This window comes from Pleurodeles waltl, chromosome 3_1 (genome assembly GCF_031143425.1).
Source record: "Pleurodeles waltl isolate 20211129_DDA chromosome 3_1, aPleWal1.hap1.20221129, whole genome shotgun sequence".
NCBI classification, from domain to species: Eukaryota; Metazoa; Chordata; class Amphibia; order Caudata; family Salamandridae; genus Pleurodeles; species Pleurodeles waltl.
This window is the reverse complement of record NC_090440.1, coordinates 1,263,595,652-1,263,621,934: the sequence shown is the minus strand read 5'-3', so window position 1 is coordinate 1,263,621,934 and position 26,283 is coordinate 1,263,595,652. Positions and strand designations below refer to the sequence as shown.

The window sequence follows — 26,283 nt, the reverse complement described above, 5'->3', positions numbered from 1 at the left end:
TTTAAGGACCATAGTCTCCATTTCCTTGCGTATGTCTCAGACAGTGTCCTCGAGGTCCGATATCTGTGTCTCTTCTGATATGACCCGTTCTGCCACATTCTGGAGGTCTTGATGCAGGAGGGAAAAATCTGATTGCACCTCTCCCACACGCCCCTCCAGGGCATCTCTAGAGGACTGGATTGCTGACAGAAGGGGAGCATTAAGAGGCATCACTGGGGGGTCCGGGCTGGCGGCGGTGCGGTCACCACCCTCCTATAACGGTCCATACATCCCTGTCGGACAGCTGGGGTTCCTTATCTCTCATGATTCTGCCATGTATATTGTGCTCAACCTCCTTCAGAGACACTGGGAGTCATCCTGTGATGATTTCTTCTCAAGCTGTAAATTCCAGCCGCTGTAGCGATGGAGAGTGCTGCTAATACACAGAAAAGGGGGGGGAGTATCAGTCTCCAGTCTGGGTAGCTTGCCAGTGGCACCCAGGACCCCTGCAGTGGCCCGTGCCTCGAGACACCAGGCCACACTGGAGACCCAGTGATCAATGCGCGGTCTCAGATATCTCCCCAGAACAGGTCCAGCCAAGTAGGGCCGCATCCACCCAGGCTTCACCTTGTCAAGGATTATCAGGGTCTCCAAGGAGGGGGAGAAAGCTCATGGATGAACAAGGGGGCTCCCCACGTTACTTCATTTGGGCATTACCATCTGTGTTACAGGCTGCTAGGCTCCTCAGGGAGTCACCATCACCTAGTTAGCTCTTTGCCACTGGGAGGGGAGACTTGCATCAACTGCAACCTGTCCAGAAGCCCCCTTGGCATGATCTCACTGGCAAACTTGGAGCACCACCAGCCACACCTATCGCACTCCTTCAATGTGCAGTATTGGATACCTCCCCAGACGAGGTCCAGCCAAGTAGAGCCACGTCTACACAAGCGTCAATTTGTTGAGGATTATCAGGGACCCCAGGGAAGGGGGAGAGCTCAGGGATGAGCAGGGGGGGCTCCCCACTTTACTCAGTCTTAGGCACTGCCATCAGTGTTTCAGGCTGCTAAGCCCCACACAGAGTCACCGTCCCACACTTTGCTTCTTGCCCCTGGAGGGAGACTCGCATTGAATGTGGCCTGTCGAAAAAAAAAACACACAGTGCAATCTCCAGCCACACCTACCGCACTCCTTTTCTTCCACCTGGCGCGCTGCCCTCATGGACCTCATGCCACCAGGTAAGTCCTCATTTAGGTTCCTCCAGGTATCCTCTTATGATTCACAGCTTTGCCTGCCAGCTCGTACCTGATGTGTGGGGTCGTGCAGTCACCTGTGCCACGGGAGACCCTTCTTCCATCACCTGGCCCTCTGTGCGCCTCCACTGAATCGGCCCAGTGTCAGAGGCGCCATGCAGGCCATCCGGAGTGGGAAGGCCAGTCAGGTCCGGCCCAGCCCCACAGTGCAGCACTGCCCACCTCTGCCCACGCTGCTTCAGTGGTGGCTCACCAGTCTCTCCCTTCGGTCCCAAGGCCCGAAGTGGGAGGCCTAAGGATATCACAGCAGGATTTCACTGAGGCCGGAACGGAGCTCATTCAAAGAGCGTCCAACTCCGGTGCATCTTGGATCCACCTCTCCACATTATGATTCTTGTGCAAACATTTTCAAGTTATACCATTATGCCACCTATCACAATTTAGTTTGGGTACAAGTCCAATCGTGGGAGCCTGGGAAGAACACACATGAACCGAAAAAGGTATTTTTTATGTCATGCACAATTTTACACTATTTTGTAAGGTAAAATGTGTGCCAGCTTCCAAAGATATACACTTGGACACATTTTTGCACCATAAAAAAGTGCTAAATACTGAAGGTGACATTTTCTGTAACAATGCATAATCTTTTGGCATTTTGCCTACTTTACACGAGGGAAACTATGCATATTTCGTCCCTGTCTCGCTATCTTATCATGTTAAACTGCATTCATGCTATTATCAGATATTTAGGGATCTTTTTGAACAAAAATTTCAACCTCCAATCTCACATTAAATACTTAGTCAAGGTGCATGCACAAGATCAGTGCAGGCTCTTAATGAGGTATTAAGCCATTTATTCCCAATTATATTTTCAATTAGTTTATTCAATCCTTAATACTATTGGATTACAGAAACTAATTTCTGATAGGAATTTCCAATCTAGCCCATCTCAAAGCAGCCCAACACATAGCTCCCAGTGTGACCACTTGTTTGAGAAAGTTTTATATCTTACCAATTTTGACCACATTGAAATAGATCTGCATTTCAATCTGTATTTATTGTAAAATTATGTGAATTGTCTATTTAGACCTCCAAAGTATCTCACTGAGAAAATTGACATTTCATGGGCTTACCTTTAGGCATGGAACCTGATTTTTTAAATCAAAAAGTCGATCTAGCAAGCCTGCTAAAATGGTTCTTCTGTGTGAGTACCCCAGCTAGCCCAATTTACATCTCCTACCCATGTGCCAATCTATATTTTCATCTATGTTGGACACAAGAAAGCAGACTGAAATCAAAATCCATGTGACAATTCCTTTCAAGTATTTTCCAAAGTACCAAGGGATACTTATGTGACAGAGCTAAAACCTCATTCGGCTAAATGATTCTTACCAAAAATGTGACAGAAAATGACATCAGAATATTTCAAATGTATTTGGCTAACAGAGGTATTTAATCAAAATGATGCTTTTCAGATTAGTTCTGAATGCATACAACACACAATGGTATGCATCATTCTGTTTCTACCACTTTTAATATCCTGACCGCATGACAGTCCTGTCTGAAGAATGTTCTCATAAGTAAGTTGAAGACTGGGAAAATCTGAAGGTATTAAGCAACAATGTTTTCCCATTTTTCCTATGCAACATATTAAATGTATTTATCTAGCTGTGCATGTTTATTCTGTAGACCTGATGCTAACATTATTTTAGATGTGCAGGAATGACAATATTGAATGAAGTAACTAACTTTGTCAAAAACTGTTACAAGTGAAATATGGCCATGTTACACAGTGAGCAGTCAATAATGATCTCTTTGGGTTGTCATCAATAAAATAGTTGACCAGGTTAAGAATGAAATAGATGATGCATTTAAAAAGTCTTGAGCAATTGTAGGCAATACAAATAGTGTAGTTTAGTTTCTGAAGAGGCTTTAGGTTTGCAGTGTTCTAATGTTTATTGTTTGATGGTGGAATCTTACCATTCCTTAGGAGGAATTATTATTATTATTAGTATTATTATTACTATTATTATTATGTTGTTGGTATTATTAATATTGTTATCAGTATATTGGTAATAATCACAGTATGTTAGTACAGTTTTTATATATTTTTTAAATATTTGTATGCTTGTATTACTGTGGTATTTTTGTTACTTTAGGTATTGATGATACTTATGTGTGATACATCTGTATATATAATAATTTTACACAAAAGTGTTGATTTATTAATATGAACTTTATATTTGGTAATTAATGTTCTTTAAATATTATTATTTGATATTATTTCCTTTGCGTTTTTTGCATTTTTTATTTTTTATTCGCTGTGTTGTACTGATGTTGTCATTTTCATTATTATTAATGTAGGGCCTGATTTTGAGTTTTGCAGACAGAGTAACTCCGTCACAAATGTGACAGTTATCCCGTCCTCAGGATTACGATACATTAATATCCTATGGAAATCATAATACAGGGATATGATATCTGTCAATTGTCCGTCAAACAGTAGACCAGGCCCTCAGTTATGAATACATATGAAATATTAAAATCTAGGTAAAATGTCTAATAATTTTGCGACCGCAAGTACAGATTATCATGATCTAATCCAATGATCTGCATGCCTCAGAAACGCTTTACATTTTTTACTGTACTCACAGTTATCCTCCCATTCATCAAGATCCACTCTCTCTTTTGCAAAAACAGATACATTTGTATTAAACCTGTAGTCAATACAGATGAATGATAATTTGTTACCTTTGTGATTCATGTTAACCATTTTTACACGCTGATCTCTACAAACAGGTTGAGTCGCAACATCTCCAGGCACTGGTGTATTAGTACACCTGCCTTATGACTGTTAGTTAGGCAAGTCAGCAAACCACTATCCATGTGTTTGCACTCCCAAAATGGAAAGTGTTTTTTTTTTTTTTTTACAGCAGTCAGTGTTCTTTAAAACATGTTTACCACTTGGGAATACTATGAAGGAGCAAAGAGAGGTTCCAGCTTATACCCCAACAACCCCTTCATGGTTTCACTAGACAGGATTCACAAAGGAGAAGTTGTCCTAAGTGACAGGTTTCCCTTCAGAAATCAGTTACCAGTTCCCTTCAGGTGTTGACAACATATCAAGAATTGGTTGCAAAGAAGTGATATACTTGTGAGGTGCAATTAGGAAATATGCCCCTTTCATGAAACCACACAGTGGTAAACATTTGTAAATACATACACAATACAACTGAGTAACCTTCCCACTGAAGAGTAGACTACAGTGTCGGGGTTCTGAGCGTCAGCTGCATTGTTGGATGTTCTCTGAGGTTTGTGAGAGGCAAATGGAGTATCTGTCAGTTACCCACTGAAGCACAGTTTAATGGTAATTCACAAATACTTGTGTAGGTGTTTATCACACTACTCGTAGAATGTTCAGGTTGTAACTTGTAACTAAACAAATTCGTTTTAATTTTTGGGTTAGATAAAGTTAAGAAAATGAAGAACCGTTTCACCTTAGTAAAGGTTATATCAGTGCATAGAGATTTGTGGTGTGTTTTTGTTTTTAAAGTGATTTTGTAAACATGGATTTGGAAACATTCCTCCCCCACTCTGGCAAAAATCCCAATAGTGAAGTAAGAGTCAAGTTAGTTACTATGTGACCATTTCGGTGGCCTGGGTTCATATTATTCATGAACAACATTATAGTTTGTTAAATCAAACGAAGAGATTTTAGTACCGTGTGCATCCTAAAGTCCTGTATTTCAAGTCCTCCTATTTGTCATATTGGAGGAAAAGTGGAATAAAACGATTGCCTAGGATCACTTAATTTGATAAAGTGGGGAAGCCAGGATTAATCCTAGGTTTTCTCGTTTCACATTATGCAATTCAGCCACTAGCTTCACTTCTAAATCCACCTTACCTCCAACACACCCTTGAACCAACACCCCCACCATGACGCCCACCCTCTTGACATCAATGTGGCCCTCAATCACATCATAGACCAAACATTTGACCCCCGAGAAAATCTTTGTAACTATCTGTGTTGTACGTGATCCTAAAATCTATGTACATAAAAGAAAAGGGAAACATGATAGGAAAACTAATCTTAAGTGAGAATGAAATGATCCAAGAAAATTCCAAACATGCTTTACTTCAAATCCCTTGATGTGTTTTCTATACTCCTGGTTAAGTGTAGGAAGGGTTAGATAAACAATTACGAATTAGTAAGTCTGAAAGTTTTAGAACTAACGTGTGTAAATAAAACAATTAGCTGATATTATAAACATACGCTGTACTTTGCATTAGTTTCTCTGATTGAAGTCCTGACTGAGCAGTGTATGTGCTTTTTGTGCATGTTATACACTGTGATTTCATTAGAACTCTGTTCATAGGTCACACGTATTCAGGGTTTTAGCATTCCCAAACCCTTCAATTAAGTAAATTAAACAGTTTGTGAACACTAAAACAGTATCTTTCTATGTAAACTATCCTCATAAATCGATTTAGAAGGCTTTTTACAAATTGCTAAATGGGTTTCGAAAAGAATACTGAATCGCAATTCGGAAGGAGTGTGTTTAGGCTGTCCCTTCCACATTACTAATCAGTATTCTATGTATCAATTGTTTCCAGAGTTTCGGTCACAAACCATTAATATGTTACTTACTCCCAAGTCGGGGTGGCAACTGGTTATCAAAGAGGGAAGGGTCCATTTCAGACTCCTTCAGCTTTGGGAATTAAGGTGGCAGCTTCGAGGGTACACTGTGTGAAGGAGACCACTGCCTGCTCTTCCTGACGTTTTCCAAAATGGGAAAGCTAATTTTGAAACAGTCCAAGTTTCTTGCAGACCCCCATCCTTGTGATTGTAATCAATCAAAGGAGGTCACAAATCGTGTCTCACATATAGTAAAATAGTGTGGAATTTCTGACTGCTTTTTTGTGAATTTGATCTCTGTACATTGGTCCTCATAGGGTGTGCACCTGCTTGTAACTTAGGAAGCATTAAGTTTTCGTTTGGGTGTTACTTGGAGCCATCCTGAAAGCTGAGTCAGGGGAGTGGTTATTTAAAGTATATGCAAATTAAGGGCACATTCACTCAGGTATGCCTTTTTGGGAGTTACAAAGGAAATATTAGTAAATACACACAAGAACATGCATGAAATACATTGAGAGAGGTGTACGTCCTGCCTGCCCTAAAATGATTGATATTTATGCCTGAAAATAAGATTTAATTTTGGAGAAATTAGATGTCATTTTTCACTTGATGGAAAGCTATGAGGGAAGGACAGCACCTGCGCATGCCCTTCAATACATGTCTCCATATGTAAAACTAAGATCAATTTTAAGTCACACACTATTTATGTTTTTATTCAATTTGTAGGTGCACAGGCAGCACTTTTGTCTATTAGGCAGTAGAGTAGCTGATTGACAACTAGAGATACATTTAGATGCATTGCAAATGGTGAGAGCAAAATTTATACCATGCAAATTACCTATGCACGAGGTATTCCCCTAGATTTACTCATCTGGGCAAGTATTGGGTAAGAATGTCTGCAAACAATACTAGCATTAATCTGTCTTTCCCATACTATCACTTCCTCTGTGTTCTGTGCTCACATTAACAGTAAGATGTTAAGCCCATAGTAAAATGATTTAAAAATCATATTTAGCACAGACTGTGTTCAAAGTCCCATTGCCATACAAAAATAATGCAAGTGATGTTTGGGACCTCTTTCCACTATTGTCAGTGTCTAAGTAACGTTGATAGAGTACACTCAAAGCATGTGTCAGTTTGGAAATAGTGTGCAGGCAGATAAGCATGTGCATGCACTTTTTCTGTTCATAGCCAGGAATTTTCTCTTCAGAGACTTTGGGGCAGATTTATCAATCCTTCACGCAGTGCAACACACCAGACCACCTTACTGCATTGCTCTGAATGAAAGGGAAAGGGCAGGAATGGCAGTTTTTAACATTATATGGCTCATTCCTCTCCATTCCCTACATTGGCGTTTTTCGGCAACCTAGCGCCAGGGTGCCTGCGTTGTAGGCAGAATTGTTTTTGTACAGGAAGGGAAACCTTCCTGGACAAAAAAACAATACTGAAAGGCATTTTCGTGTTTCTATGTGTGCTGCAGAACACAGACTATAGGAATACAGCTAATACGTGGATACGTGGGAACACCCATGCTCCACCCATGGAATGCATCCCTGCTGCAGCGTAATGCAAGGCAGCGATTTGCATGCCTTGCATTACTCTAGATTTATTGTGCCATGCAGGCCATGCAAGGGGACCTCGCATGGTTGAATAAATATCACTTAGGTGTTCTATTGCACTTGTGTTCCCTTGCGTAGTACAAGGGAGAAGCAAAACTTTGATAAATATGGGCCTAAGTTTTGAATTATCTAATTTGGGTACTGTCCATGTGCACTTATTCCCTCTATCAGCAGAATATACATTTTATCACAGATTAACTAACTAGTTTCTCAAAAGTGTGAATTTAACTCAGAAATCGAGTCTAAATCACAGAAAACACAACCATTCTTCAAGTATAGAATTATTAAAAAATATAAATATATTTATTGCATTTTACAAAAATATCAACATGTTTTCAAAACACTGACCTTGAAAAGCACAAACGTTAAAATGAATTAGTTCCACGCAAATTACTTTGGCATGATTATCATCTCCATGAATTTAGGCCCTTATTTATCAAGGCTTTGCATCACTCTTGCACCATGCAAAGAGGCGCAAGGGCGACACAAAACCTAAGTGTGATTTGTCAAGCCAGGAATGGCCCCTTTGCATGACCCTACAAAGCTTGATAAATCTAGAGTAACACACGGCAGTGGAGAAAATCAATTGTGAACTCAATTTTGAAAGGAATTTGGAAAACATAACATGAACCCACAAAAAAGTTGCTGAGAGGAGCTACAATCAAAATTCCTGGCGGGGAGAAATTTCAGGGCTGGGTGTTTGCTGTTTCTATATTCAATACCAGTTGAGTAACACGCAATGAAAACAGGTTTGCTTTGTTGCATTTTTTTATAACTCAGGCTTCTATGGGACATCACTGTATGCAGACTGAAAATATCCATTGCCTCAAACTAAATTTAGGGAACGCGAGAAAAAAATATTACAGAAATTGCTTGCAAATTCATATATGATAATGGACAATGTTTTGGATGTATCTTATATTCTGTCTATCCAGCTCCATAAAACTATGTCTGATTACTTGTGCATAAGATAAATATCTTGCATATAGGAAAATGCATTGTTGTTATGGTAAAAGGAGTTTTTTTTCTGCGGTAACAAATGCACAATCTCTACATGTACTTCTGTTTAAAGGTGAAATCCCAGCAAAAAACAATAGACCACTGTAGGAGGCAATAGAAAGTCTGTGGATTAATGTTTGAAGGCTGCAAGACATCTACCATATATATGCAGGTGTCATATTTGCCCTTTCAAGAATATATAGCAATATATGCACTCTAAATAAGAGCGACAGGACAGTTGCCTATTTTTGGCTGGTTCCATCATCTTCTAAACTCTAAATCAGGATCAAAGTCATATACCATTAACATATGGGAAGGGGAGGATCTCAAGTCAGTGTGACTTAAGTGTGTGATAGAGGTTGAAGGACTGGTTGAAGAATAACCCTAAAAATACCTTGCAGAAGAACAGCTGAAGGCACTGTCATCAGTAAACTATGAGAATTAAAACATATATATATAACTAACTGGCTTTGATGTTTACCTTTTAAAAATGTTTTGGTCATCTTCAGCTCAAAGTGAGGTATTCATTTTATTTAACAGATAGCACAGGATTGGATTCTGAAGTCTTGAAAGCAAATAGATTTGGCTTTGTGGGATGCCTGTCATCTGTCCTGTACAACCAACACACTCCTCTGAAAGCAGCCTTAAGGCACCCTGGCATCACTCCAGTAACGGTGAAAGGAACCCTCTCTAAAGCTAGCTGTGGATCCATCGCTGAAATGAGTTTTGAGATAGCTAACATCACCTATTCATCACAAGGTAAGTAAAATAGATTGGATGTTTTAAGCAATAATATTATATGGTATGTATTGAATGGAGCACGCCAGTTTCCATGTTCTGTGTCTTTCTCTTAATGTGATGACTCGGTGCCATTTCTCTCGCACACCCAAGAAATCTGTGCCGTTCGGATGTGGAATGGCGTAGATCATTTTGCAAATTGAAATCCAGTGTGACATGGATCACGTTGAAAGGCTGGTATTTACACACCTGAAATTAATACATTGTATACTGACGTTAAAAAAATGTCAAGTAATATTAAGCAGGTCGGAATTCATGAAATACAAACATGGGTTTTTTAAAGGCAGTAAAGGTTTTATACAATAACAAACTCACAGCAGAGTCGAATAAATGATGGGCGACTAAGACACATGCATGTGTACGCCACTAAATGAGAGAGGAACGTGAACGGAGGGACCATTTCAAGATCTTGCTGAGTTTGTAAATGCTTGTGAAGTTTGGAATGCTGAAACCGTTAAAAAACAAATGAACGGTGTCCTGTCATCCTGACCTAAGGTCAGCCTATCTCCATTGCACTCTTGCAACATATCTGATATATATATATATAAATAAGAATGTATGAATATATATACACACACCCACACACACACACACAAACGTATTTCGCTACCCAAAGACAAGTGTCTTGTAGGTGGTGCAGTCTATCTTAAAAAATACAGCTTTTTTTAGGAAGCTTATTGTAAGAGAACCAGTAAAAGAATGATGTAAACACACTTATGTGTGACAATAAAAAATCGAGTTTTGGTATAATGTACACCTTTGAAAGGAACAGAGTACAGGAAGCTAGAATAGCCTGAATGGTATTTGCAACGTCTAACTAAAGAAGCTGGCCCATCACAAGTCTTAAGAATAGAAAAGGTCACAGAGGGCTCATCTAAGGGACACATGGGAATTGAGAGCCTGACAAAAAGCAGAGTTTTTTAACGTGTTTTGATGCAGAGAGGATGTGAATTCAAAAGACGTGGATAGTAGCAGGACATCCTTTATTAGAAAAATCTACGATATGAGATTTTGAAAAATTGAGTCAAAGGATATCTTTGCACTAACTGCTCTGAGGGAACGGCATGTTTGTGCACCCACTTTCTGTACCACTGACGCATTTTTGGTATTTGAGAAGAGAACTGTGCAGTCCCTCCTTTAATACAGCAACACATAACAGAGTGGTGGATAGAATGCCTGAATTAATCTCAGCCACTAGTGATCGCATTGAGATGCACTAAATTGTATCATTTTTCCCCCGGCATGCCACTCTGGACAAAGGACAAATTCTGTAATACAGATCATACTGGTCCTACATGTGTGTTGGCATGATGACAAAGGGGCTTTCCCTCATATGCATGGCCTAACGCAAATGAGTAAATAATTTCCCTTTGCACCTGCAATATAATATTGCCCTGGCTGTCACCCAGTTAAGGTTGTACTATGGCGTTAGGTAGGACAATGCGCCCTTGTAGGAGGCTGGCCTGGCTTATAGTGGGTACCTTGTGGTACTTACACCTTGTGCCAGGTCCAGTTATCCCTTATTAGTAGAATAGAGGTGTTTCTAGCAGCTCAGGCTGATAGAAGGTAGCAATGGCGAAGCAGCTTAGGCTGAACTAGGAGACATGCAAAGCTCCTACTATACCACTTATATCATATAGCACAATACCATAAGAAAACACAACACTCACAGTTACTAAAAATAAAGGTGCTTTATTTTAGTGACAATATGCCAAAAGTATCTCAGAGAATACCCTCACTTAGAAGGTAAGTAATATACACAAATTATATGTACACTAACCCAAAACAGGTAAGTAACAGTAAGAAAAGTAGTGCAAACAAAGTAGAATCACAATAGGATGCAATAGGTAGACATAGGCCTACGGGCAACACAAACGATATACTCCAAAAGTGGAATGCGAATCATGAATGGACCCCAGGCCTTTGGGATGTTGTAGAGGGTTGCTGGGTCAGTGAGAAAACAGTAAGGGTGTCCAAAATACCCCACCACAAGACCATCAAAAGTTGGAGTAGAGTTACCCAACTACCCCAGAAAGACAGAATAGTCATGATAGGGGATTCTGCAAGAACCACAAGCACCAGTAAAATACTCAAGGCAGATTCCTGGAATTGAGGACCTGTAAAGGAAGGGGACCAAGTCCAAGAGTCACGAAAGTGTGCGGGAGGGCAGGAGCCCACTAAACCCCGGATGAAGGTGCAAAAGGGCTGCCTCAGGGTGGAAGAAGCCGAAGATTCTGCAACAACGAAAAGGGCTAGGAACTTCTCCTTTGGATGAAAGATGTCCCACGGCATGCTGGAGGTTGCCGAAGTGTTTCCCGGCAGAAATACTGCAAACAAGCCTTGCTATATGCAAGAGTCATGGTTGAGGATTTTGGGTGCTGCTGAGGACCAGGAAGAACCAGGATGTCGGCCCTTGGAGGAGGAGACAGAGGGGGCGCTCAGCAACTCAGAGAGCCCCCTCAGAAGCAGGCAGCACCCGCAAAAGTACCGGAGCAGGCACTTAGAAGATCTGAGGACAGCAGTCCACTCAGAGTCACAAAGGAGGGTCCCACGACGTCGGAGTCCAACTCAGCGTGTTGGGCAATGCAGGACGGAGTGCTGGGGACCCAGGATAGGCTGTGCACAAAGGAATTCTTGGAGAAGTACACAGAAGCCAGAGCAGCTGCAAATCACGCAGTACACAGGTTTGCTGTCTGGCGTGGGGAGGCAAGGACATACCTCCACCAACTTATGGACAGAAGGGTCACTGGACTGTGGGAGTTACTTGGACCCAGCTCCTGTGTTCCAGGGACCATGTTCATTAGGATGAGAGGGGACCCAGAGGACGGGTGATGCAGAAGTTTGGTGCCTGTGTTGGCAGGGGGATGATTCCGTCGACCCACAGGAGATTTCTTCTTGGCTTCCATTGCAGGGTGAAGGCAGACAGCCCTCAGAGCATGCACCACCAGGAAACAGTCGAGAAAGCTGGCAGGATGAGGCGCTACAATGTTGCTGGTAGTCATCTTGCTACTTTGTTGTGGCTTTGCAGGCATCCTAGAGCAGTCAGCGGTCCATCCTTGGCAGAAGTCAAAGAGGGAAGTGCAGAGGAACTTTGGTGAGCTCTTGCATTCGTTATCTGAGGAATAGCCCAGACGAGAGACCCTAAATAGCCAGAAAAGGAGGTTTGGCTACCAAGAAAGGAGGCTTGGCTACTGAAAGAGGTAAGCACCTATCAGGAGGGGTCTCTGACATCACCTGCTGGCACTGGCCACTCAGAGCAGTCCATTGTGCCCCATCACCTCTGAATCCAAGATGGCAGAGGTCTGGGACACACTGGAGGAGCTCTGGGCACCTCCCCTGGGAGGTGCTGGTCAGGGGAGTGGTCACTCCCCTTTCCTTTGTCCAATTTCACGCCAGAGCAGGGCTGGCGGATCCCTTAACTGGTGTAGACTGGCTTATGTAGAGATGGGCACCATCAGTGCCCATCAAAGCATTTCCAGAGGCTGGGTGAGACTACTCCTCCCCAGCCCTTCACACCTATTTCCAAAGGGAGAGGGTGTAACACCCTCTCTCAGAGGAAATCCTTTGTTCTACCTTCCTGGGACTGGGCTGCCCAGACTCCAGGGGGGCAGACACCTGTCTGAGGGGTTGGGAGCAGCAGCAGCTGCAGTGGAGACCCCAGAAAGGCAGTTTGGCAGTACCCGGGTTCTGTGCTAGAGACCCGGGGATGCATGGGATTGTCCCCCCAATACCAGAATGGTATTGGGGTGACAATTCCATGATCCTAGACATGTTACATGGCCATGTTCAGAGTTACCATTGTGACTCTACATATAGGTAGTGACCTATATGTAGTGCACACATGTAATGGTGTCCCCGCACTCACAAAGTCCGGGGAATTTGCCCTGGACAATGTGGGTGCACCGTGGCTAGTGCCAGGGTGCCCACACACTAAGTAACTTGGCACCTAACCTTCACCAAGTGAGGGTTAGACATATAGGTGACTTATAAGTTACTTATGTGCAGTGAAAATGGCTGTGAAATAACGTGGACGTTGTTTCACTCAGGCTGCAGTGGCAGTCCTGTGTAAGAATTGTCTGAGCTCCCTATGGGTGGCAAAATAAATGCTGCAGCCCATAGGGATCTCCTGGAACCCCAATATCCTGGGTACCTAGGTAATATATACAAGGGAATTATAAGGGTGTTCCAGTGTGCCAATGAGAATTGGGAAAATTAGTCACTAGCCTGCAATGAAAATTTGAAAGCAAAGAGAGAGCATAAATACTGAGGTCCTGGTTAGCAGAGCCTCAGTGATACAGTTAGGCACCACACAGGGAACACATATAGGCCACAACCTTATGTGCACTGGGGTCTTGACTAGCAGGATCCCAGTGACACATATCAAACACACTGACAACATAGGGTTTTCACTACGAGCACTGGGCCCTGGCTAGCAGGATCCCAGTGAGACAGTAAAAACACCCTGACATATACTCACAAACAGGCTACAAGTGGGGTAACAAGGCTAGAAAGAGGTTACCTTCCTACAACCCTATACATAATACAGACTCTGGCCTCCAGAAATCAGAAAGCCACTTGTGATATGTAGAAGGAGATTCAAATTGTAGCACTAGAGTTTACCGTTCAGAAATTGAATTACATCGGACAGTGGAAATCCACAACACTGCTGCAAGACTCATAATAAACCTCCGCACCTACATCACATAGCACTTCAAAAAGCTTCACTGGCTCCCCATTTACAAGAGCAGCCAATTCAATTTTCTCACTCACACATAAAAACCTCTACACAACACAGGACCAGAATATTTGAACAGTCGCATACACTTTAACCAACCCACCAGACACCTACGATGTGCTTCACTCTCACTGTCTCACATAGACCACCTCCACAAAAGAAAACTGGATGTTGCTTCTTCTACTACATTGCAGCCAAGACATGGAACAACTTCCCACAACACACCAGAGCCTCCTCCTCACTTTTTGAGTTCTGCAAGAAGTTGAAGACCTGGTCCTTTTTATGAGCACCTTTTTGGCCTACTCACCTACACACGTGCGCGGATACCCTCTAGGGTGAATAGTGCACTAAACTAATCAATATAACATAACATAACATGTTACAGTCAATGAAGGTTAATCAAAACACTATAATGTGTTTAGATGTGTTCAATGTTTCAGGTGACTTAACAGCATGATGCAGGATGCAAAAACAAAATCTCCAATGTAGAAGACATGCTGGACCTTATTGAAATAATTGTTCAGTTCTGATCTTTGGCAGACATTACATTGACTTTTCAATATGTAAACCTTTTCATTTTAGAGTAATTGCTGTCAATTTGCTCCCAAGTGGGTATACTAAGAATGTGTCTGTTGTGGACTATTACTTGTCTCCCCTGCAGTATAGTACTTTTGTTGGCCCTCCTGGAAAGCAAAAAACATATCTTTGTTAGCGCTTACTTTGAGCTGATGGTTTCCAGTAGGGCCCATTTCCCCTTCTTTTTTGACAACATACTTTGATCTAGAGCAAGGGATATTGATTTACAAATTCAGTAGTTCAATTTGTGCTCATTTATTGTTTAATTCATGGTATTAACAATGATTAAAACATGGTTGTTCACTAAATAACTAGTTTACAAAGGATGACGTGAAGAATATTGTTTAATAGTGTTATATATACTCACAAGCTTATAAAGTGTTTAGTGTTGATTCATGGTTGGTGTTGGAAATGGCCCTTTCTGCAGGGTCATACCCAGTCTTTTTGCCTCCTTCCTCCTATTTTTTCTGACCTGTTTTTGTTGGCTTTAGGACTCTGGGCACTTTACCACTGCTAACCAGTCCTAAAGTGCATATGCTCTCTGTGTAAAGTGTACTGTTGATTGGTTTATCAATGATTGGCGTTTTGATTTCCTGATAAATCCCTAGTAAAGTGCACTAGAGGTACACAGGACCTGTAAATCAAATGCTAATAGTGGGCCTGCAGCACTGGTTGTGCCACCCACAGGAGTAACCTTGTTTACATGGCTCAGACCTGCCACTGAAGCGTCTGTGTGTGCAGTTTTAAACTGCCAATTCGACTTGGCAAGTGTACCCACTTGCCAGGCCTCAACCTTCCCTTCTTCTACATGTCAAGCACCCCTAAGGTAGGCCCTAGGTAGCCCCAAGGGCAGGGTGCAGTGTATGTTTAAGGTAGTTTTCACTGTGCAAGGACTATCTCTCTCATAAGTTACCATGGGGGCTGCTTTTAAATATCCGTAAAGCGCAGATTCCCTTTGAGAGCAGATACAAATCTGGAGTTTAGGGTCTCTGAACTCACAATTTAAAAATGCATCTTTTAGTGAAGTTGTTTTTTAAATTGTCTGTTTGAAAATGCCACTTTTAGAAAGTAGGCATTTTCTTGCTTATACCGTTCTGTGACTCTGCCTGTTTGTGGATTGTCTGTCTGGGTCAGTTTGACAGTTGGGCTGTTTTGCACCTCTCTAGACAGTGACACAAAAGGGGGTAGGACTGTAGCCTGCAAATCCTGATGTGCCATCTGAGCAATAGAGGAGGGAGGAGTGGTCATTCACACCTAAAAGGACTGTGCCTGCCCTCACACAATGCAGTCTTGGACCCCCTGGTGTGCGTCTGGGGCCTGGTCTGGACAAGGAAGGATCTTGCAAACACTTGAGACTTTGGTTTGAAGTTTGCTAACTTCAAAGGCAGAACTGGGTATAAGAAGAAGACGCAAAACACCAGACTTTTAGAATCTTTCTGGAACCAAGAGGAATCTCTGCCCAGGAGAAGAGCTGGAGAGCTGAAAGAGGAGTACTGACCCTTTGCCGTGTTGTTTGCTGGACTGGTCTGCAGTTGCTGCTTCTGCCTGAGAAGAGTTCAAAGGGTGAACTTTGCTGTGTGTCCTGCTTGAGAAAATTCCCCAAAGGCTTGGAGTAGAGCTTGCCTCCTGTTGGAAGTCTCAAGGACACCAAATCCTTCAGTTTCCTCAACCTGCAGCACTGGGAACTGAGTGCTGTGTGTTGTTCAGGAGGAGAAACAACTGCTACGCCACCAAGGACACCACTGGCCTGCACCGTGACCTGCCGATGCCACACGGAGTCGCATTGCCCTGCTTTGCACCGCGACCCTGGTCTACCCGATGCCTTCATCAGACAACTTCACCGAGCCGCTGCTCGCACCGCAACCTGTGGGCCCTGCACTCCGGCATTGCCTGCTCACACCGCAGCCTGGGCATCCCCAACGACATTGCTCCTGCTGACACGGGCGCTGCTGCCTGCACTGTCGCCTGTGGACACCTCCTGTGAGGTACACGAAGCACCGCCCGTCCCGCAGCTCTGGTCCATTGAAGCCATCACCATTGACTCCTGCGTCGTCACCAGGCATCCTGCCTGCACTGTGGCCTGTGGACACCGTTCTTGAGGGTCACAAAGCACCATCCAGTCCCGCACCGCTGGCTTGGGCCTACCGACAACAGCGCTTCAGCAACGACTACTCTGCTTCCTGCACGTGACCTGTGGACACCGCACATCGCACTGCCCTGCTTCACACTGCAGCCCTGGTCTCACCGACGCCACTGGACGCCATCACTGAGCCGTTGCCTGCACCTTGACCTGTGGACACCGCACGTCGTTTCGTCCCTCTTCGCACCGCAGCCCCGACGCCATCCATGCCGGCACACCCGAATTCATCAGCCTGGGGTTTGATCCGCAACACTTGTGACCTCCAGGGCCCGATGACTCCTGCACCGACTCCGGAACCGAAACCGCAACGTCAGCGCTGCCGCTCTCTGGAGCTCACCGTGAGGATCTCAACGCCCTGCAAATGCAGGGTACTGTTTGCGGGTCTTCTCGACACCGTAGCTGGCCCGCAACACCGCGGTCGACCTGAACTGTTTGTTTTGTTGATCACAACACCGTGGAGCTATCGACTTTAAGGACCAGATTTTTGGGGTAAATCTTGCAGAATTCATATTTGTATTACTGTATGATGGATTTTTATCGTATTTGGTCTTAATTTATATAGATAAATATCAGCTATTTTTCTAAAACTGGTGTGGTGTCCGTTTGTAGTGTTTTTACTTATTACTGTGTGCTATGTGCAAATGCTTTATACATTGCTTCTGAGATGAGCCTGACTGCTCGTACCAAGCTACCAAGGGGTGAGCAGGGGTTATCTGAGCAGGTATCACCCTTATCCTGACTAGAGTGAGGGTTCCTACTTGGACAGGGTGCAAACGGACTGCCAACTAGAGACCCCATTTCTAACAGTTGGGTACCACAAATGATCACTACATGACCTCAGTGATGTAATTACAAATTCGGGATGTTCACCACTATCCTCATATAAAAGGAAAAGGCAACAATTCTTAAAAGTGCACTGGGGTATGATTATTCCTAAATATTTGTTCCAAAATAATTACTCCTAAACAAGCAACTTTGCTAGTTTAAGTTTGATGAACCAAATGTATGGGGCAGGAACATGATTAATTGCAATATGAAATATCCAAATAAAACTCACAGATGGCCGCTGTATTTGTTTTTGTAATGGGAAGCACAAAAAGCCTTACTTTGTCTATGTTGAATAATTAGAGATTTATATGTGCATGTGTAGCAAGCTCACTCTTTCCTGGGATCAAGGCTATGGCCGAAACTCTTAATGTCAGCAGCCATCTGTTCAAATAAACACAGTTTGCTGCAATACCAAGGAGAATGAGTCTCTTTCCCAATGATATAATGGATTGACAGCCCTGCCAAGTACCACGCACCATGGGTCAGTCTAAAGTATTGTAGTGTGGTGGTCCACATAACCATACTAAAATGTATTAGTTATGCGTTTTTGAGCTTCCTGACACCACTGGCACTGCACGGCACAATCTGAGACCGAGAGGAGCTTCATCAGCAAGCCTTTCCCTGCTGGCAGAGTACACACTGTGCTGCCTGACCACAGCATACTGGTTTTAGTTTGATAGAGTTTATTAATTCATAAAACTTCACAGGACATATCAATTTACATTAGCGCAATGTACCACAAGGCCTGCCTGTCACTGTGGCGCTTCACCACAGATCCTCCTATCTGGAGTAATCATCACCTGACAGTAACTTCACGTGTATCTTGCAGGGCCTGCCTGTTGTTGTTTTTCTTGGCAACTTGTTCCACTCCACCAGTAAGTGTCACTGTAATTTACCCCTTCAGACTGGCAAACACTTGACAAAACTGTTTTTCATTTTTTACAGCGCCAGCTGCCAGATAGTAAGGCTGACACCGCTGACCCTCACCACACTACCCTCATCTCATTGGCAGTGAGTGCATTGTTAGCCAGCCTGAGGAGAGGTGGTGTGTGACTGGTTCCAATCAGGATTTTAATTTGCAGATCCTGCAGGCCCAGGCACCGAGGAAGGCATTGCTGCTATATTGCTTGTGTCTGCATAGTAAGTAGGAGCTGACAGTCTCTTGAAATACGGCTGTGCCATAATGCCAATTACAGAGGAGCCTGCCCTCTGCAAGCAGATTAACGTGACACATGTTTGTAGCTCCTGGGCTTGACTTGCATTCCCTTATGTTGTTTTCCGGCTGTGACGCAGCTCTAACTTGAAGACTCCTCCACGACCAGAACTTAAAAGAACAGGTGACCCGTGTGAGGAGATAGAGTCCGCCTAGCAGCGTGACCCCAGAAGTACGAAGACTGAGGTGACTTAGCAGAGCTGTTGCATGTTAATGAACTGGAAGGCCATGGCAGCAGCAGCATTTTCTCACTTCGGTGTCGTATGACAAATTGATGTTTATTCTCTTAAAAAGAGTTTGGTGTTTACTTTTCAATCTGAAACTGAAAAGCTTGAGGGTTTTCTAATGTGATCCATGCAATCATTTTTCTGGGTACTGTGAGTGAGAAAGGAAAGGCTGCAAAATGCCATTTATTCCTAACACACAACATTTAAATACTTGTCAATGAACTGTACAACTGAGCAATAGGTCCTTTGCTCGCTGTGCCAGTGGATTCAAGCTACCCCGAAACCAGTCCTAAGATGCTTGTTTTGGGTCCAGGGAGGTGATAAGCTGGCAGTTTAGGCTGGACTGTTCTCTTGGGGAACAGGGTCAAGACTGATTTGCATGTGGATTGGTCCAAACTGGAGTGGCATGGTGAGCAAAGGAACAATCGATTCAACCCAGATCTGTAACCGGGTGTGAGTGTTTGAAAAGTTCCAACACTTTGTCCATCATCCTTTTGTGTTGCTATTAGCATAATAAAGCCCAACCTGTTACCCTATTTTGTAGTAGAATCCTAGCACTTTAGTATTGCATGTGACAAAGAGCTCCTGTAAATCCATTGCTTTATTTCAAGCATTGTCTGCTGACACATTGACAGCTTGACTTCAATCAACATGTTTTATATTAGATAATATATTCTGTTACTTTTTCATGTGCCAGGCCTGTTAGACCTGACAGCCTTAAGGTGGTCACCTCCCAGCTTAGTTGCCTGCCTCCCTCCACTTTTTGACACTGTTATTGCTGGTTTTAGGACTCTGCACACTTTACCACTGCTAACCAGTGTGAAAGTGCATATGCTGCCTTACTTATAACATGGTAACATTTTTTAATAACCAATTGGCAAATTTAATTTACTTGTAATTCCCTAGTAAAGGGCACTGCACATGCCCAGGGCCTGTAAATTAAATACTACTAGTAGGCCTGCATCACTGATTGTGCCACCCACATAAGTAGCCCCTTAACCACGTCTCAGATTTGTCATTGCAAAGCCTGAGTGTGCAGTTTCACTGCCACTTCAACTTGCCATTTAAAAGTACTTGCCAAGCCTTAAAACTCCCCCTTTTCTATATATAAATCACACCTAAGGTAGGCCCTAGATAACCCAGAGGGCAGGGTGCTGTGTAGGTAAAAGGCAGGGCATATATCTGTGTGTTTTATGTGCCCTGGTAGTGGAAAACTCCTAAATGTGTTTTCCACTGCTGTGAGGCCTGCTCCGTTCCTAGGCTAAAATTAGTGCTACCCTCATATACTGTTTGAGCGGTAGATTCTGATCAGAAAGGAGTAGACGGGTCATTTATAGTATGGCCAGAATGTTGAAATCAAAATCCTGCTTACTTGTGAGGTTGGATTTTTTATGACTATTTTAGAAATGCCACTTTTAGAAAGTGAGCATTTCTCTACACATAAATTCTTCTGTGCCTTACAATCCACATCTGGGCTGGGCTGGTTGACAGCTCCCTTGTGCATTTCACCCAGACAACCACAAACACCGGAGGCTCAACCACAGCTTCGCACATCAGCTATCTGAATGGTTCTTCCTGGGCAAGAAGGGTGGAGGGCCTGACACTTTTCAAAGGACAGTGGCCTGCCCTCACACAATGGACTGCCAAACCCCTTACTTGGACCCTGACCTCCCATAGCTGTTCTGCTGGGCTGTTGAGCGGCCGTGGTGCCTTGGTGGCCCTGGACAGGGCAGGGGGCCGGGGGCACGCACATCTTGCCTGCCCTCCTGCTGCTTGTCGACCCTGTTGAATTCCAGGATTTTGGCACAGGGGCTTCAGCTCCCTGCTCGAAGAGCCCCAAAGGCCCTCAAGGCAGTTAAGGTCTGGACAGTTTTTTTTTGGTCACGGCCCCAGGTGGCCCCAGCATTTGGCAGCCTCTGGAGGGGCCAGCGAAGTCCTGCGTAGGGTCACACATCCCACGACGGACGACCCTGGGTAGAAGCACTAAGAGAACTCCTGAGAGAATTACTGGTTGCAGTCTATCTCGATCCGTCTAGGACTCCCAGGAGTGCCCAGGTCCGGAATCCATGGAGGACGGCGGCCTAAGGCAAGTGCACAGCATTCTGCAAGCAAGGTCAAGGTGTTGGGGCTCCAATAAACTGAAGCTAGGCTGCAGGCACCTGTCTTTGACTGAAGCAGCTGGCATTAGGCCAGTGCAGCTTGTCTGGACCGTGTTGTCGTGCTTCTTCTGCTCCCCCTGTCTTTTCTGCTCCATCCAACTTAACGGGTCTCTACTATTCCCTCTCTTTCACCATAAGCTGCAAGTCTTCAAGTGGAGTACTGTCACCCCTCAAAAGGGGATACAAGCGTTTCTAAGAACTTATTAAGCTGAGTTACATCTCCCTTTGACCCGAGCATTGCCAGATAAAGAAGGACTTCTGGAGTTTGCTTTAACATGAGGTCTGGTAAAGTAAGGAATGAGCACCCAAACCCTCAAAAACGCAAAAAATGCTATCGCAGTAATGCTATTTTGCATTTCCCATCGACCCCTGAAGAGTGGACTCATCCCCTTTCACCTATTGCAATTACAGCGCCCACTTCTGCACTGGCTGCCGATCCGTCCAACCCAGTCACTTTGAAGTCTCAACTCTCTGTTGTTCACACACCGCATCCATGCCCCTCAAAACTTTATGAATCTTCGCTTCTGGATTATTTCAAGAAAAAACCTAGACAGGAACCTCCGGCAAATGCTGCGGAGAATGTGCTTGTGCCAGGCTGGGGCATCTCTTCGGAATCTGCAGTCATTGATGCCCTACCTATGGCTTGTGGTTATTCTACAACAGTGGCTCAAGTTCATTGTCCTGCTTTATCCGCCTTCTCTCAGTCAGGATTTCAGGATGAAGTATGCCATTCGCCACCCTATGAGGGCCAGCCGGCCGCGTCCTTGTCAAAACACGATCTTTCGCCAATTATTATTTCCAGCAATCATTCTTCCAATGTTGGAGAGTGGGAGTCCCCCTTGGCAGCCTCTCCAGCTGTCCTCCTTCGGCAGGACGGGCTGGCTGTGAGTTGTCACGTTCCTCCACAGGACTGCAGTATTTCTACATCATCTAGTCCACCGGAAGCCCAATGGATTAGTAGTTCAACTGGCAGTATTCATCCAATGTTACTAATAAGGTCCTTTAGCAGGGCAGGTGACCTTAGCTCTCGAATGGAGCCTATCAAGGGCGAATTTAAGGACCAATCGCTCTCTGATCTTTCCTGTCTTCAACACGATTCTTCGGGAGGGGCAGGTAGGGCACCCAACCCTGTGCCCTCCTCTTTGGTCCCAGCAACTAACCCTCTTTGGCCTCAGCTTTTGTTAACTCTTCAATCCACTGTATTGGCCTTGAACTATCATTCCGATAAGTTGGATGTCCAAGTTGATTTGCTGAATACACTGGCCTCTTACGTAGCTGGTATTGATAAAAAAATAGAAAATCTTAACCAGCTTATTTCCAGAGCTCAGGTGAGCTCCAATCTTGTGCAACCAACATTGTGCTGCGCTCCAATTATTGAAAGTCTTTCATCATTGCCCACCTTTTTAAGTTCGGTTCTATGCAAAATTAAGAGGCTATCTCCAGCTTCTGCGCCTGCGGTGCCTCAACTGAATTCTGACTTGGCTCAGGATCCTTTCAAACCAAAAACATTGGATGACTATTTCCTTCCAGTCAAAAATGCAACCTCTATCAATCCTTCTCGGCTAGCTTCTATGGGAACTTTGTAGCATGTTACTTTGGGCAATTGTGCTCCCAAGGTCTCTCCCTTACTTGAACCTGAGTCTTTGGTGCCTGTCATCACCCACCCCCCTTGCATTCTTGCTCAACCAGCTTCAACACACCCAACGCCCGTAGGAGTTGATCTTGGGCCCAACATTCACTGAGGAGGAGAAAAAAAAGACTCTGCAAACATCGGAACAAAAGGAGGAGCAAATCCCCTCAAGGATTCCTAACTAAGGCTCAACCGTTGGCCAGTCATGAGGCGCCGCAACTCTTGCAGCCACAGGTGGTCCCCAGGGTGTCACGAATGCCCTGTTCTCCGTTAACCTCATTGGTTGGTCCTCCTCCCTCGATTGAGCTGGTTAAAGATCCTTCGGCTGCTATCACAGTGCTGGGAACTGAACCCCCCTTCAAGGACCCCTTGAGTTTGGTTGAAGAAGGCAACTTAGGTAATGCATTGGATACAGTAGCCTCACTTCGGGGATGTGGAATGCCTGCCTGCTCCACGGCCACATTGTTTGAACCCAAAAATGTCTATGGAAATACCGGTGGTAAGGCCCTGGCCCCTGGTTCTCCTAATTCCCTTAAATTGCCTTTTGATAACATAGGATGCCTTCCTGCAATCTTGCCATCAAAACTTCAGTCAGTTTGTGCGGACATGCCGGCCCTGGTGGGTCCTGTAGGCGCACATATTGTAATGAATCTGTTACAGCCCTTATACCTTCCGTGTCTCCCAAAGGCCTCTCTGGAGGGTATAACCTCTAAAGTTGTGTCCATTCCTGAATATCCTTCAAGGGCCACATGACATTTTGAATAGGGGGAACATTTTTAGGCTCTTCAATGCTATTTCGGATCTTAACAACATGGGCTCCAAGGACATTGTGGCCCATATGTATACTTTTTGACGCAAAACTGCGCTAACGCAGTTTTGCGTCAAATAAATTAACGCCTGCTAACGCCATTCTGAAGCGCCATTCGGGCGCCGTATTTATTGAATGACGTTAGCCGGCGTTAGCCGCCGGCGCCGTCTGGTGTGCGTTAAAAAAAACGACGTACACCAGGCAGCGTCGGCGTAGGGGGATATGGGGCTTGGGCGTCAAGAAATGGGGCAAGTCAGGTTGAGGCAATTTTTTCGCCTCAACCCGATTTGTGCCATTTTTTACGACTCCCAACCCCCATAGAAATGACTCCTGTCTTAGCAAAGACAGGAGTCATGCCCCCTTGCATGCCCCCTTGCACTTATGTCCCCTGGGCATGGTCATTGGGCATAGTGGCATGTAGGGGGGCACAAATCAGGCCCCCCTATGCCACAAAAAAAATAAAAAAAATTACTTACCTGAACTTAGCTTAATGTCCCTGGGATGGGTCCCTCCAGCCTTGGGTGTCCTCCTGGGGTGGGAAAGGGTGACAGGGGGTGTCCCTGGGGGCATGGGAGGGCACCTCTGGGCTCCTTCAGAGCCCACAGGTCCCTTAACGCCTGCCTTTTGCAGGCGCTAAAAAAAGGTTGCAAAGGCGGCCGTACGTCATTTTTTTTGACCCGCCCACTCCCGGGAGTATAAATCCGACGCACATGCCTCGGAGTCGATTTTTTAGACGGGAACGCCTACCTTGCATATAATTAACGCAAAGTAGGTGTCCACGCTAAAAAATTACGCTAACTCCATGGACTTTGGCGCTAGACGCGTCTAACGCCAAAGTATAAATATGGAGTTAGTTTTGCGTCGAAATTGCGTAAAAAAAAACGACGCAATTCCGGCGCAAACGGAGTATAAATATGCCCCTGTATCTATTGAATTTCTGGATTCAAGCGGGTCTAGTTCAAGAGAGTCCACACTGGTTTCGTTATTTTCTGCCTCAATAGCTCAGTCCATTCTTTCTAAGAGAAACCTATATTTCTCATGGGGCATTACAATCATTCCTTATAAGGAGTATGGTTATTGTGCATTACCATCAGAACTTCAATGTCCAACGGCTCCCACAGTATTGAAGCCTTTTTCAATTTTTAAAGGTGCTCTAGGTGGAACCTCTACCTTTGATGGGTGCCCTTGCACTGGTTTTGGTTCCCAGGGAGCATACAATTGGGACTGGCTGCCCTCCACCCTCCTGCACGGGCATCCTCATTGACCATCACGGGTGGGTGGGTTTGGGACAACATCTGGATGTCTGTCCCTATGCTCTTGGAACATCAACGGGATTGTGCATAAGTTTGCCTCATCTGATCTCTTAGCATTTTTGAATAGCTATGATGTAATTGCACTTCAGGAAACGTGGGTTGAGACCAGCTGTCCGCTGTCTTGGTTTTTAGAAATGTGGAAACCTGCTCTCAGAACGAGCAAGAATGGTCGTGCCAAGGGAGGACTGGGTATCTATGTAACTGTCAAACTAAACGGGAGTATTCTGCCATTGGTTTGGGATGATAATTGGATTCAGGGGTCAGTCATTAAAGATAGGACTGCACAGCAAACCCTTTTAGTAGTTAATGCTTATATCACGCCTGGCACAAAGGATAAAAGGGGCAGGTTATCTCGACTGATGCAGATTATGGGCGATCTAGTTGGGGAGTTCCCTTGTGCTAATTATCTCATAACAGGTGATTTTAATACGAACTTGTTTCAAGACACAATGGAGGCTCTGGACGGCCCTGATCTCTGTAACCGCCAGTTAATTCCCGAACAGCTGAGGCCTCAGGGCTGTTCGCATTGCCCATTGGGAGAGTACACAGTAATGCACCTTAATAGTATGGGCTTTAAAGTCCTGAATGGGCGCTTATTTGATGATGTGCCTCCCAGGTGGACAAGATCGGATTGTCGATCCTACTCCTATTTAGATTATACTATTAGCAACAGGGAATTGTTTCCCTTTATCAAGAAGTTTTCGATTTTGCCTCGAAGTGAGTGCGACCACCGTCCACAAATTGTATCCATCAAATCCAGATTTCCTTTGCATTATGTTATTTGCGTCTTCTCTGAGTCTTTAAAGCACATAAAATGCAATTTTTCTATTGGCAGCATATGTTATCTGAATGTATTAACTTTTTTGATTCTGAGGGAGCGGGTTGTGAGTCTCCAATTCTGTCCTGGGCCAAACTTTCCTGACTTTTGTTGTCAAAGTTTCACCGACCTGCGTGTAATTGTGCTCCACCCCGGTCCTTGGTCATTTCTAGGGACTCCAGGAATCTTAAAAAAAGCGTGCCACAGACTAGTAAGGGCACTAAGGAAAAGTCCTGACTCCAAGTGTTTACTAATTAAATATAAACAATTGAGGAAAAACTACAGGAAGGCTGTTTACGATGACCACCAGTCTCACCTTAATCAGTTTTGGGCTAAACTTTTAAGTGCAAGCAAAGACTCAAATACTAGGAAATTTTGGTCCCTTATTAACAATCTAAATAGAAATCAAAGAGTCATTGGCATTGCCAACATTTCTGAATAAGTTTGCGCATCTTATCTGACAACCCACTTTTCTGCAAGTAAGTCAGATGGGGAATCATTGAAAGTGGAGCCTTATAGCCCTACTTCTGCTCTGTCTAAGATGTGTCCCATGCCC

General features: G+C 44.2%; 1 protein-coding gene across 2 annotated transcripts in view; it reads left to right on the top strand.

The window, feature by feature from the left end:
• Nucleotides 1–26,283, top strand: part of LOC138285083 (contactin-associated protein-like 5) — a 1,227,365-nt gene that overhangs the window by 1,158,299 nt on the left and 42,783 nt on the right. For both annotated transcript variants that reach the window (XM_069224601.1, XM_069224602.1), the window contains exon 22: nt 9,024–9,242. In XM_069224601.1, the coding sequence (XP_069080702.1) occupies nt 9,024–9,242 (219 nt within the window). The remainder of the gene's footprint in view (nt 1–9,023; nt 9,243–26,283) is intronic.